The 15839-nt window shown below is 39.3% G+C and overlaps 1 protein-coding gene across 1 annotated transcript in view; it reads left to right on the plus strand.

The window, feature by feature from the left end:
- slc6a3 (solute carrier family 6 member 3) overlaps positions 1-15839 on the plus strand; it is a 142164-nt gene that overhangs the window by 15516 nt on the left and 110809 nt on the right. Inside the window, exon 3 of the mRNA XM_039737344.1 lies at positions 14017-14148. Coding sequence (XP_039593278.1) covers positions 14017-14148 — 132 coding nt within the window. The remainder of the gene's footprint in view (positions 1-14016; positions 14149-15839) is intronic.

A 15839-nucleotide genomic window follows, 5' to 3' on the forward strand; every position in this document is an offset into this window, starting at 1 on the left:
CTGGCTGCCAGAAAACCATCTCTCTGGTCCTTACCTCATTAGATTGCCTTTTGAAATGTCTAGGGTCTTATTTAAAAGATTTACAAGGCCTGTAGACCTATTCATGTTTTGGTTATTGTTGTAAAAAGAAAACAGTACATGTGACAATGATGACCCTATTAACTATCTATAAATTAAATTATCTTACTTTTGGACTAAAACTGAACATACGAATGTTGAGCAAGATTTCTGTTGTCAGTTTCTTGTCTGGTACGTTTAATTCTAGTCCACTTCAAATTAATTCATTTAAGGTTTGTGTTCTGATTTAATAATGTAATGGTGTACCACCAAAAAAAAAAAATGTGTTACTATATTAGGCATGGGGCGGCACGGTGGCGCAGTGGGTAGCGCTGCTGCCTTGCAGTTTGGAGAGTTTGCATGATCTTCCTGTGGTTGTGTGGGTTTCCTCCGGGAGCTCTGGTTTCCAAAGACATGCAGGTTAGTTGCATTGGCGATCCTAAATTGTCCCGTGTGTGTGTGTGCCCTGCATTAGGCTGGTGCCCTGCCCGGGGTTTGTTTCCTGCCTTGCGACCTGTGTTGACTGGGTTTGGCTCCAGCAGACCCCCGTGACCCTGTAGTTAGGATAATAGATGGATACATTAGGTATATATTGTAGCGACCGCCGCGTCAGGCTCGAAAAATAAAAAAGTAAAAAAAAACAGACAGACGTAGTAAAGTCTCACAAAAGTTTACCTGAACAATCAAGTTAAAGAACGCCGACTTCGTAACCCCAACATACAACCTTCTAGCTCCCTCTCCAACCCCTCCTCCCGTTCCGGGTCCCGCCCCCCTTACGGCGTCAATCAATCAATCTTCCGTGCTGTGCTCCGCCCTCCCTCAATCGGACCCAACAACCCAAAAAAAAGAAACAAAAGGCTACAATATGAATTAAAAGCATTGATATCGCAGACTGAATTTAAAAAAGACCTCAAGATTTTTTTTTGTCTGTGATAATCTTTTAATAGTAACAAAGGGAATGTAGTAGTGAAACTTTTATTTATTTGGCTGACACTTTTACCTTACGCTTATATGTGTTTTGTTTTTCCACTTGGAGCACAGACAGTTAAAGTGACTTACTCAGGGTCACACAGTCTCAGTAGTGGGATTTGAACCCACAACCACGGGGACTTGAATTTTTCAACCTTAAGCATTTCAGCACACTACCTGTGATTAAGACTTCATACCCTGGTGTCGGCTCAAATCCCACAACTAACGCTGTGTGACCCTGAGCAAATCTCTTCACCTGCCTTGACTTCAACTGGAAAACAATCTAAATGGAACCAAGTCGCCTTGGATAAAGGCGTCAGCTAAATAATAGTAATATTTCATGGTCTGTTGTACACACCCTCGGCAGATTTTATAGTCATTACACGAAACACAATTGTGATTTGATAAAAAAAAAAAAAAAAATCCTTATATATTTTGGCGACTTTCTATTAAAAGACCACCTGTCTTCTAGCGCTCGTGCAGAATATTAACTTGTCCGTTTTGTGCTGCTGTAACACTCGGAGATTTTTATTAGCTTTCTGGTTTATTCATTAGTGCTAAACAAAAGCACCGGACAAACGGTATTAAAACGAAAAATAATCCGCAAAACGGAGATTCGCCTTCTGCTTGGCGTCTATGATATCGATCTGTTTACAGTTAAACAGCAAAACGTCATTTCAGCGGAGAGGACAGGAGAGGAGTTCGCGTCTTTAACTGTCGCAGCACGACGCACCGCTTTGTCACTCGCCTTTTTAGATAGATAGATAGATAGATAGATGTGAATGGCACTATATAATAGATAGATAGATAGATATGAAAGTTACTATATGATAGATAGATAGATAGATAGATTGATACTTTATTAATCCCAAGGGAAAATTCACGTGAAAGTTCACATTAAAACGGAAAGAAAGCAAAACAGACAATTGAATACACATCATTACCACTAGCATAACTTCTTAGTGACCCCATCTTCATTTTTCGATTTATCGTGTAATCTACATTACAGCATCCGTGAAGTGAATTCATGAAAAGGACAGACCACCGTGTGCTCAGCTTTCACATTTACACCGTGTTTTGTTTTTTAACGAATAATCGTTAGCTAAATCAACCGGTAACACCTAATGCACAGTACTAATTTATATTTTCAGTTACACAAATAATCTGTATTGTTAGCAGTCTTATATTTTAGTTGCTTAATCATTTTACTTATACCACGGTAAATACATCGATTCATGTTTTTATTTTAATTTCGCAGCACCCGGTTACTTTTGTATATATAAAAGAACGTCTATGTGCGTGTTTGTATTGCTACTGACTTTAATAGTATTGGATGTTAATGTTATTATTATTGCTTTTATTATTTATATAATTTAATATATTACAGATGTAAATGTAGTTCTTGTCGTTGTTATTATTGCTGTCACTGTGTTTGTATGTAGTTCTTGTCGTCTGGGATGGCTGGTTCCTGCCTTGTACCCTTTCATTTAATGTCGACTCCGTCCCCCACGATTTTATAATCCTATTAAGACCGGACAGACGCTAGATGGATGTTGACGATGACGCTGATAATAATATGGTGAAACCCGTGATCTGGGACGAGAAATCCGATTAATTTAAAACAAGCGCCGACCCTCTCGTTTTTCACATGCAACTCTCTATCTCTCTTTAAAGCTATTCCAATTTAGAAGAAATGTAAGGAAACTCTAAATGTAACATCTACACCAAGCAGACGTCAGGGCTTGGCTGGAGGTAGCAGACGATAATTAAGTTCATTTGATTAACAACAAAGACGGATGGCACTGAGACATCACGGCATAAAAAAGCTGCCGTTCAGATGCGCATTACATTCACTAATTTCAAGGCTTTCGAAATTCACCACAGGCTTTAGTTATGGGAGGAAAAATGCTTGTGAGGCTATAACGAAAATGAAGAAAAATATAAATTACTTATTAATGCGTATGTGCAAAATAAATATATGCTGTAATAAAGGTAAAGTATAAAGATGTGTAGGTAAAATACCAAACTGCACCTCACGGAAGTTACATTTTTGTTAGAATGCGATGCTGTTTTGCCTGTCATACGTCAGTGACGGTTTTGTCTTATGTATCTAGTTTAACTTGTTGAAAATTTAGCTTGAGAAGAATGCAGTTTTGTTATTTTACACATTCTCGCAAAAATGACCAAGGAAAAATAAAAGGATCTCTCATCAAAAGAAAGTAAGCAGAAAACTAAATATGCTGCAGAGAGCTTCTGACCATTTGAAATATTTAAAAAAAATATATCTGGATAAAACACTTTAAACTAATATAGTTCGTTATAATATTATTTTTAAACAATTGCATAAAAGCAAAACAATAAAAAAGAAAAAGCACAAAAATGTAATATATATATAAAAAAATAAAATGCTATTAGCCGTACATAATTCCCACCTTCAATAAAGCTGCATGTGAGTTCTCAGTCTGTCCTACGATCTTAGAGAATAAAGGTGCCAGCGCAGGTCTTCAGAGCGATCCCACAGGGAATCAACCGTCTATTTAAAGGTTCCAAAAAATAACCTTTATTTAATTAAACAGTTAATAGATAATAACAGATTTATTTCATTAGATTAGATAAACTTTACTAATCCCATGGGTAAATTTAGAAGGATACATCAGCAGAAACATAAAAAAACAAGGATACATAAAAGTAATACAATCAGTCAATAATGTTTATTGTGCAGAAATTGCAAAATTAACTCATAATTACAAAATGATAAAATACCGCTGGGTTCCTGACACAGGCTAACTTCAGGGTTTGTTCATTTGTTGTAACCTGCTTGACCGCTTAACGATTTCTAGTTTTTTATTCCACACATTTGAAACCTTTATAAAGCCCAAATAACTCTTCACGGAATAAAACGGTTCTTTATCTATCGATGCTACCACAATCCAGATGCGATGCCTTTATTTTTAAGAGAGGATATCTTATCTAATTGTTTCAAATTGTATTTGTTGTCAGTCTTGAGGTTTCAGATGAACACTGCAGACAGAGCGAGACGCGCAAGTGCTAAGAAAGAAGCGGAAAGCAACAGAAAGATGAACGGCAGGCGCCCAACATGGTTAGACGGGCAGGAGTGTTAGACTTTCGGTGGGGTAGAAGGAAAACAATAAAGACGAAGCAACAACAGATATAGCCGCCGCGATAGGCAGGAGCAGAGGATACACACACTCGGTAATAAAGGAAAAAATGTAGCGTGGAGGAGAGCCGCTATAACAAAAAAGTGACGTGCAAAAGGTGAGATTTCTGACAGAAAGTACCTCAATCTCAAAATGTTCACACTAAGAATATTTCAAGAAATGATGTTTTAAAGCTGTCAGTTGATAGCAGAATTAAAAGGAAAGGAATAACTCGACCTTTCCATAATTGGTTCTAATTATTCTCTCCCTGCTCTACAGCCAACAGCAAATGTGCGCATGTGCTGATTTGCTTAATATTTCTTTACTGTTAACGTTAAAAAGCGTGTAGTATTTCTTAGTGAGCATAACTGTTAAAACATCCGTTTAAGTTAGATTTATGAGGCTGTCCTGTTCTCGTGTGTACCCGAGGAGCAGCATATGACCCTCTTTCCCAGGCCGGACGTCCACTTCGAGGCTTCTTCACTCTTAAAAATAAAAATGCCAAAGTAGATCTCCGGAACGATGGTATAGGGGAACCATTTTTGTTCCCAAAAGAGCCAACCACATAAAGGTTCCAGAAAGAACCTTTATTTATTTACATCCGTAACAGATTCCATAAATAATATATCTGAAGTACTAGGGTGTTGTACCGTGTTAGCCATTATGAATGTAGAGAAAAGCCAAGCAAAATGACACCTTTTATTGGCTAACTAAAAAGATTACAATATGCAAGCTTTCCAGGCAACTCGGGCCCCTTCTTCTCTACATAAATAATATTGAATAATAGATTGTACCCGATATGTGAAATACGATTGGGGTTCATGATTTTTAAATGACTCTCGCCGGCATACTATACATTAAATACTCATGTTTTCTTCACATTTTAGGAACCTTTCTAAAGCCCAAATAAGCGGTTTTTATATGCGAAGAACACTTCCCAGAATCTTTGTCAAGCAATGGATTTACCAGGAACCACACAACCCATTGCAGAGCCGGCATTTTTAAGAGTGGCACTCGCTTGCCTGTTTCCTTTCCACATGAGCTTAACGCCTGTAGTTCTCCAATCCATTTGGAAAACAGGCTGTTTTTACACATCGGTATATTGCCCACTTGGCATTTAAGGTTCTTCTTCAGTATTGCGGTTTCTCAAACTGAGAGCAGCACGGTGGCGCAGTGGGTAGCGCTGCTGCTTCGCAGTTAGGTGACCCGGGTTCGGTCCTCCCTGCGTGGAGTTTGCATGTTCTCAACGTGTTTGCGTGGGTTTCCTCCGGGTGATTCTAAATTGTGTGTGTGCGCACGCGCCCTGTGGTTCGTATATCGCAGGTTGGATAATGGATCATATTCAGTCAAAGACGTTTCTTTCGTGTATGGCCACCAGTTACGCGGCATTTCACTTGCTAAAACAATATTCCTTAAAATACTGCACAAAGGATTTGATACAAATTTGCAAAGTTTAATAATGCACAAGCCTAACGCTGGCAGTGATGAGGTCAGGAGTTGAACCCAGATCCCTGGAGTTGTGAAGGTCCTACATTACCAGGGTTCTACTGGGCAGCCCAAAAGCTAAAGTGCTCAACGCAAATTGAACACCAATATGTGTGATTGTTCAGTACCTGTCAAGCTTAACACTAAAAATGCTAAAGGTATTCAGTCCTCCGGATGCCTTAACTGGATAATGCAATTCTGAGTATGTTATTTGAAATAAAATGATATTTGAATTTACATTATAAACCTATTGTAAATGAATACTGCAGCAAGGTGGCACAGTAGTTAGTGTTGTTGCCTCTTGGCTACAGAAGTCCCGAGTTCCATCACTGTGTGGGTTCAACATGTCCTCCCCATGTCAGTTGCTTTTCCACAGAGAAGGCTAAACTGCGTGATATGAATAATTCTGGGACTCTGCTTGACTGTGCCTGACAATGGACTGGTGCTTCATGGAAGACTGGTTCTTACTTTACAGGATAAAATACACAGGAAATCTGTCTGTGATGTGAAGCTCCAAAGAAGTGGAGCCATGGGTAAGACAATGATCCCAAACAGAACAACACAAGACCTGAAAGAGGAGAAAATGCATTCTAGAATGCTGAAAATGGTCTGTTAGAACATTAGAACACTCCAGACGAGAACAGGCCAGTCAGCCCAACAAAGCTCGCCAGTCGTATCCACTTGATTCTTCTAAAAAAAAACAATCAAGTCGAGTTTTGAAAGTCCTTAATGTTTTACTGTCCACCACACTACTTGATCGCTTATTCCAAGTGTCTATTGTTCTTTATGTAAAGGAAAACTTACTAATGTTTGTGTCAATTTACCCTTAACAAGGGTTGGGTCTATTGGGCAGCACGGTGGCACAGTGGCATCACTGCTTCCTCACAACAAGGACGTCATGGGTCCTCTCTATGCAGAGTTTGCCTGCTTTCCCTGTGTGTCTCTGGGTGCTTTGGACTCCAAATTCATGACGTTTACGTGAATTGGAGATGCTTAAGTGGACCTCATTTGTGTGGGTGTTCACTCTGCTTGCTGTGATAGGCACCAGCTTTCAGTGAACCTGCTTAGGATAAGCCATTTTGGAAAATGGCTGAATGTTGGGAAGCAAAGTGTTCATGCGAGACTTCCTACTAATATAAATCAAAGTTGGTGGGCCAAAATACTCCATCCTTGAATCTGAATGTTTCTACAATATTTAAAATAAGGATACTACTGGGGGTGGCATGATTGTGCAGTGGTAGCACTGCTGCTTCGCAGTAAGGAGACCAGGGTGTGCCTCCCGGATCCTCCCAGTGTGCAGTTTGCATGTTCTCCCTGTGTCTGTGTGGGTTTCCTTCTGCTGTCCAAAGAAATGAAAGTTAGGTGAATTGGCGATGCTACATTAGTCCTAGTGTGTGTGTTTGACCTCCGATGGACTGGCGCCCAATCCAGAGTTTGTTCTTGCCTTGTATCCCATGCTCACTGGAATAGTCTCCCACTCCCCCTGCGAACCTGGACCCTAGCTGGAGTGGTGGCTCAGTGGCTAAGGATCGGCAGTTATATCTGGAAGGTTGCCAGTTCAAATTCCAATGAGCTCTTGAGCTAGGCACTCAACCAGAAAATTGCTCCATGGGTGCTCTACAATGGCTGACCCTGTGCTCTGACCCCCCCAAAGATCATGCAAAAAGATAATTTCTCCTCAGGGATTAACAACGTATATAAAAAATAAATAGATAAATAAATAAGATGGATGAAGCCAAGGCTGTCTTAACATGTATGGGCACAATGGGCACTGGCCGGGGGTCCCAGGAGCACTGGGACCCACAATGTTTCTGTTGCTATGTGTGTTTCTGTTTTGCTGTCAAAACAAGGGCCCCAGCACACTGCTTTGTCCAGGGGCCTATGATGCTGGTAAGATGGCCCTGAATGTGAAGCATGTTGAGAAGAAGATGAAATATAAATCAAACAGTTATTTAAAGTGCAGTGGGCCGAGACACTACCTAGAAAGGTTACAGAGATTGGTTCACATAATTGTTTTCATCCTTGACTTTAAATGTTTCAACAATATTTAAAACTAGGGGGCTCTGCTTCCTGCTCACGTCGCTCACAAACCCCTGGGTCTCTGCAGTTCTGCCGCTTGCATATGGGGATGTGGATGTACAATTTAAATCGATTTTTATTTTCATGGTAATTGTTACATATGCATCAACGCAACGTATAACTGCCCGTGAGTGAATTTCGTTTCTTTCTCTCTATTACATAACACGACTTTTTCGAATATTTAGCTCTGAGATTTGTTAATTGTCTTTGCAAAAGCTATTCTAACGGGAAACTGTTAATGTTTTAATACGAATGGCATATCAAGATCTCCTTTGGTGTCTAATGTTATCCCCTGAATATGTACTACATTATCTTTCTTGGATACATCCTTCTTTCTACAGTAATTCATGTGGTGGAAGACCGGACGATGTTAACAGTTGTAGATATTCTTCATGATATTGTAAGTTGATGATTTCATCTTCCGCCCCCTCACCACCAACTGTTTCAGCACAGTCTATTGATACGCATTTAACCAATTTGCCATTTAACCAATTTGCCATTTAACCAACCGACATTTTCGGACACGTTTAACCAATTTGCCATGTAACTAATCGACATTTTTGGACACATATAATCAATCTGCCATGTCATGTAACTAATAATCGACATTTTGGACACATATAATCAATCTGCCATGTAACTAATCGACATTTTTGGACACATATAATCAATTTGCCATGTAACTAATCGACATTTTTGGACACGTATAACCAATTTGCCATGTAACTAATCGACATTTTTGGACACATATAATCAATCTGCCATGTAACTAATCGACATTTTCGGACAGATATAACCAATTTGCCGTGTAACCGATCAACATTTTCTGGCGTTAATTTGTTTGACTTCATCATTTCTCGGTGCTAGGATTGTCCGTGTACTCATTTTTTCTGTTGATAACCCTTCGTGATGAAGTTCTTCAGTAAGATTTGGACATAATATGTCTTCTTTAATTGGGACCTTAAAGTGTGGAAAACGTTAAACTTTATAAGAGCTGAGAGCGCAGGAAGTGTGCCTGACAAAAGCATTCCGGAAAGCAAGGGTGCTCCCCTTGGAGATATTTGAAAGTGATGGAATGAGTAAATACCATCACAAAACTACAATGGAGATTTTAGAACAACAACGACAAAATTTATTTATATGGCACCTTTTCATACAAATGATGTAGCTCAAAGTGCTTTACAGGATGAAGAAAGAGAAAAAAGAGAAAATGTAAAAATAAAATTAGGCAATACTAATTAACATAGAATAAAAGTAAAGTCTGATAGCCAGGGAGGACAGAAAAAGCAAAATAAAAACTCCAGACGGCTGGAGAAAAAAAAAAATTTGCAGGGGTTCCGAGGCCACGAGACCACCCATCCCCCTCTAGGCATTCTACCTAAAATAAATGATCTCAATCAGTCCTCGTGGTATTCGGGTTTCACATGGAAGAACTTGATGATGATGGTCATGTGGGCTTCTAGCCTTCAGTCCTTCAATGTAGGAACACCACGGTGCTTTGATCAGGTGGTGGTGGTGGAGATCACCACCACAGAAAACCAGAAAAAGAACAACAGAGAAAGTAGAGGTTAGTATGGATTATGGAGCCACGATGAATGATAATCATAATTAAATGCATATACAGAATATCAGGATTAAATTAAAATGAAGTTATGAGAAGGCCATGTTACAATAATGAGTTTTTAGCAGTTTTTTTAAAGTGCTCCACTGGTGAATTCCTATTGGCAGGCTATTCCAGATTTTAGGTGCATAACAGCAGAAGGCCGCCTCACCACTTCTTTTAAGTTTAGATCTTGGAATTCTAAGCAGACACTCAGGTTACAATTTAGAGTGTAAGGTGACAGACATTCTGAAATATAAGATGGAGCAGATTATTTAAGGCTTTGTAAACCATAGACAGTATTTTAAAGTCAATTCTAAAGGGCACAGGTAACCAGTGTAGTGACGCTAAGACTGGTGTGATGTGCTCAGATTTTCTTTTCCTAGTTAAGATTCTAGCAGCTCCATTCTACAATCGATTGATGTCTTTTTTGGGTGGTCCTGAGAGGAGTGCATTACACTAATCTAGTCGACTGAAAACAAAAGCGTGAACCAATTTCTCAGCATCTTGCAATGTTATAAGAGGTCTAACTTTTGCTATATTTCTTAAGTGAAAAAATGCTGTGATCTGATTAGTATGTGATTTAAAATTCAGGTCAGATTCAATAGCTACCCTCAAATTATTTACCTCTGTCTTGACTTTTAATCCTAATGGATCAAGTTTATTTCTAATACCCACATTATATCCATTTTTGCCAATCACTAAAATCTCTGTTTTCTCCTTATTTAGTTTGAGAAAATGACTACTCATCTGCTCAGAAACACAAGTAAGACATTGTGTAAGTGAATCAAGAGAGTCGGGGTCATCAGGTGCTATTGATAAATACAGTTGTGTGTCATCAACATAGCGGTGGTAGTTCACATTATGCCCTGAGATAATCTGACCTAAAGGAAGCATGTAGATCGAAAAGAGCAGCGGACCCAGGATAGAGCCTTGTGGAACACCATATTGAATATCATGTGTCTTTGAAGTGTAATTACCACAACTAACAAAGAATTTTCGACCTGCCAGGTAGGACTCAAACCAATTTAAGCTACTGCCAGAGAGGCCCACCCATTGATTTCTAAGAATATTGTGATCAATGGTATCAAATGTGGCACTCAGATCTAAGAGGATGAGGACAGGTAAACAGGCTCTGTCTTCATTTACCTGCAAGTCCTTTACTAATTTAACGAGTGCAGTTTCTGTAATGTGATTTGTTCTGAAACCCGACTGAAACTTATCAGGAATAGCATGTTTATTGAGGTCTAAATGTGTAAACCGTTGAAATGGGTGCCAGATGGATGAAAGGCATGATAACATGTGTAAAATGGAGGTTGAATAATACCAGAAGTACTATGTTGTTTTTATAAAAGTAGCCCAAAAAAACCTCAACCAGCGAAAACCCTATTTTTTTCCACTCAGATGCCAATCAGAAATAGCCCAATTGCCTTGGAACACCACAGATTTGGCAGCACTGCTCTGCTCATCTGGCTTTTATAGTGTTGGGCCCAAAAGGGTCAGAGTCTTCTCAGAGGAACAAGGCAGAACGATGTGTCTTTCTTTATCAGCCCTTCAATGCTACTAGAAAAAAAGATGATATTGTTAGCATCTTCATGTCTCTTTCCTGGGGTGGAATACACACATCTCAAGGATTGATTTTGTTGATGCCTTTAGGAGTTTGAAGACCATGGGATTAGCTCTCAGAAAAAGTATCATGCCAATGGCACATGAGAATTGGATTTTTTGTATTTAAATGTGGCACAGTCATGGAGCAAACATACTGTATCTAACACAAGAGCATCCATTTATTTTCAAAATCTGCTTATCTTGAGCAGATTTGTGGGGTAGCTGGAGTCTGTCCACAAAGGCTTTGGTCACAAGGAAGGAACAATCCCTACACAGGGTGCCAGTCCATCAGCATATGAAGGATGACATCTATCTAGTGTGCCCTCAATGTTTAAGTAAAACAACCAACAGGCTAGTTTTCATTTGCTGCTCTACAAATGTTAGATAAACAGAATTGGAAATGAACAAATGAAGGAATGCATTAATAACAATACGTCTTCACTTTTGTATCTGTACATTTCATTAACACTGCAAGCTATAAAGCATGATTTATCGTTAGTTTCACACATCCCCATTGCCCACCGTGCAAAGTATTTCAGTCATTGGCATTAAAGCCATAAACCTCATTCACATGGCCTGAGCGGGTGCAAGGAAGTCGTTACTATGTCAGACAACAGAAGAGGCTGATAAGGCCAATTTTCTAATTTTTAGACCCTTAGTATGTGTTTTTGTTAACATTTTTGATTTGTTGCACTCTTCTTCAATGTTTTGCCTATTTTTAAATTTGTCTTCCTAACCCTAGCAAGTGAATGGATAGATAGATAGATAGATAGATAGATAGATAGATAGATAGATAGATACTACAGTATACAGACACGTGTCTTTTTACTAAGGTGGTGTTTTGTCTTGGTATAGTATTATTTTACTCTCCCTTTTTGTATTATTAATATGTAGCCTTTGTCAGAATGCCTCGAATCTCACAGACTTGCCACTATTTATAAGGTATTGTACCATATAACCTCTCCCCACCTTCCCTTCTACATCGATAACTTCAGGCAATTACACAGAGTAAAAGACATGCAGGAGTTAAGCTACAATTTAAACAATGTATTATTGATAATATTCATAAATAATAACAATATATAAAGTACATTTGAATATTGGCAACCATACAACCTGATAAATGTTGATGTGTAGTTCTTCAGGCGGTACACAGACTAGTTAGTTACTTAAAATGTCTCTAGTTAAGACATCATTTTTGGTCTGCTTTCTTCAGAACAGGCCGCATGCCGGACTCAATATGGCTGCCAAGCTGTGCTCTTCATTTTGTTGTCCTTTTCAGTTCATGGTGTGTGATGGTCTTTCATCAGTTTGGTAAGAAAGAGAGGGTCAGGTAAAGCAAGCAAATTTATAGGTTTTCTGTCCAACCCCTACAGCCAATAGGGTGTCATGGTACTTAAAGGCTTCTGATTCAAGACCGTTCCAAACAGCCATACTTCAGACCAATGGGGGGACAGAATACCCTCACACCTGCCCTCCAAACCAAGTGTTAAGGTGAAGTTTGGCAGCCTGGCTCTCCTGTGGGGGTTGACTGAGAGGGTCCTGCAGAGAAATATTATCCAAACTTGTCTGAGGAATTTCACCCAACCCTGTCATAAAATTATATAAAAGGGGGGACGGGGTTCTAAAACCATCAAGCCATTGCTGTTATTATCTATAATGTAATATTACATTGCTTTGTCTAAGTTACAAACAAAGACAAACAAAATATCTATCAACTTGTACGCAAAATTTCACATACAATACAATACAATACAGCTGAAAATCACACAGGAAGTGCCGCAATGGTCTTTAACAGGCCCTGCCTCTTGACAGCCCCCCAGCCTTGACTCTCTAAGAAGACAAGGAAAAATTCCCAAAAACACCCATGTAAGAAAAAAAATGGAAGAAACCTTGGGAAAGGCAGTTCAAAGAGAGACCCCTTTCCAGGTAGGTTGGGCATGCAGTGGGTGTCAAAAGAAGGGGGTCAATACAATACAATACACAGAACAAATCCTCAATACAGCATAAAAATAAAAATTTTAGAAGTACGGATCAAAATTTAACAGTAGATGATATCCCATAATATGATTTGGATTTGTTTAGAGTCCTGGAGACCTCATCCATCAAGCTGCCTCCCCGATTTGGCCATTCCATAGCTCAAACAGTGCTGGGCCAGCCAATCCGATGAAAGGACCCCTCTTTCCCACGATTCCTGTGATCCTCCATCAGGGATGACTTTACCTTAGGCAGGCAAACAACTTGGCAGGTGGGCCGTGGCACCGAGTGCCACATTTGAGTACAGAGAAGAGACACAGAATAGGTGAGGGTTAGTAACAAATTATAACTGTCATGTTACTTATGTTTTAGTGCTAATGACTAACAACAGAGATGCAGTCTGTACAGTTAATCAGCAGCTCTAGTCAGGGTGTGCTAAACTGAAGTAGTGAGTCTTCAGTCGAGATTTAAAGGCTGAGACCGAAGGGGCATCTCTTATAGAAGCAGGCAGGTGGCTTTTAAAACCATGACAGATAAATTTCATTTTAATTATCACAGTGTTTTTTATTCAGATCCTGCACTTTATATACACGTGCAATTCGATATCAATTCTTATGTTCATTCAACATTTAATATTACAATTATTTAAAAAATGTGAAATATGAGGTCTATGAAAAATTTCGAAACCAAAGCAATTCCCCATTGCAAAACGTTTGTTTTAGCTGCTGACACTTCCAGCAAGGGGACTCTTAGAAATGGACAGATGTGTACTGTGCTGAAGATACACATGGCTGTTGAAACAAGCAGAAGAGAAGATCTGTATGCTTACTTTAAACTAAAGGTTCTGTCTGGGCTACAGTTTACGTATAGTACTGTACATTTAGTGTTTAAGCCATGTTATATAGGACTCTGGTGCAAGGCTGTGCCCTTTTACACATTAAAAGATGGGCGTCACGTGTTTGACTTGTTCAACATGCCATGGTGTAGCTTTTTATGTATTTTGATTTAAGACAATATCATTAGTGGTTCTGGTTGGTGCTGATAGTACAGTCGGTACACCTAATATTTGTTTTTCCGTTGCAGGTGCGTTTCTTGTTCCCTACCTCTTTTTCATGCTAATTGCAGGAATGCCTCTCTTCTATATGGAATTGGCTCTTGGACAATACAATCGAGAAGGGGCTGCAGGTGTTTGGAAGATCTGCCCCATATTTAAGGGTATGTGCCCCACTGCTATTGCAATAACCAACTCTCTTGTAATTTCTGACATTTTGACTGTCCTCCCTAAAAAAGGGAGCTTGTGGGTTGAAAGGATCTTCTTAGAATTTGAGCTCTGCATCTGCAGCTCATTTTCTAAATTATCGTCAGTACTGCTTGAATTACATTTATAGAACATCAGGTACTCATAATATCTCATTTTTCGAAAAAATAAAATCAGTAAAATGAAAATGCACATAATAAGTGCAAATAAAACGTCTAGTTCTGTACTTGTAATGCATTCACTATACAAAACAAAGGTTGTTGTTAAATAAATAAATGAAGTTGAGACGAATGCCTTTGACTCAGGACACACTTCTGGGCAGCAGCAACAGAACAGAATTTTCACTCTGAACTGAATATTTATTTTGATAGCTATACTACAGCTATTTTAATGGTTATTTATATGATATCTAATATGGGAGCTGGTTTTCTAAACAGTACAGTCTTTCAGTATCTCATTAAATAACATTTTGAAAGTGATAATCACGTATAATTAATGCTGGTAATTTGAATATGCTTGGATTAAAATTGATCAGTTTTCCTCTATAATTATTTTAGTGATGCATATTATCATCTGTGGCTTCAAAAGAAACACTGAAATATAGAGAAACAAGGAAGAAAAAAAGATTGAATTTTGGAGGTGCCAAAGTTTGCTCAGATCTTTTAATATTTAGTTGCTTGGTTATGATGATGTAAAATACCAGTATGAAAAATATGAAGACTTCCATCATTTTTCAGGTGTGGGCCTTTGAGGTGTTTGTTATTTTATTTTTAACAATAAAAATATGGCAGCACAGCAGATACAATTTCACTTCGCAACGTTTGGTCTTTTGGTTGTTTGTCCTGTTTGCAACGTTCATGTTCTCCTCAGGGCGGCACGGTGGCGCAGTGGGTAGTGCTGTAAGGAGACCTGGGTTCGCTTCCCGGGTCCACCCTGCGTGGAGTTTGCATGTTCTCCCCATGTCTGCATGGGTTTCCTCCCAAAGACATGCAGGTTAGGTGCACTGGCAATCCTAAATTGTGCTTGGTGTGTGTGTGTGCCCTGCGGTGGGCTGGCACCCTGCCTAAGGTTTGTTTCCTGCCTTGCGCCCTGTGTTGGCTGGGATTGGCTCCAGCAGACCCCTGTGACCCTGTAGTTAGGATATAGTGGGTTCGATAATGGATGGATGGATGTTCTCCTCATGGTCATGTGTGTTCTTCATATCGCAGTAAAAAACAATACATTTAGGCTGATGCAGATCCTTAATTCTAAATTTGTCCGGTGTGGATGTATTTGGAAGTGTTATTATTTTCCAGGTTTTGCTCCTCTCATGGGACATTGTTGCCATTCCTACAAATGAAGCGGGATGTGAAAATGGAGAGAGAGAGAGAGAGTTCTATTACAGCATACAAAGAACTAAATGATGGCCCACATCAGATATTCAAGTTATTCACTGCATTATACCCACTGTACAATTAGAACTGGGTTAAAATGACATGAACACGGCGACTGGGGAAAGCAGACCAGAGTACACTGCATGGAGCAATGCTGGGGTACCAGCTAAGTGACCCCTTTTAATAATCAAAACGAAAATTCTAACACCTTGGGCACACAAACAGAATAGAGTGGCTTCAGACAGCTTTAAACACTCTGAGGGATTGTCAGAGCT

Source organism: Polypterus senegalus, chromosome 15 (assembly GCF_016835505.1).
Source record: "Polypterus senegalus isolate Bchr_013 chromosome 15, ASM1683550v1, whole genome shotgun sequence".
In the NCBI taxonomy this organism is placed as follows: Eukaryota; Metazoa; Chordata; class Cladistia; order Polypteriformes; family Polypteridae; genus Polypterus; species Polypterus senegalus.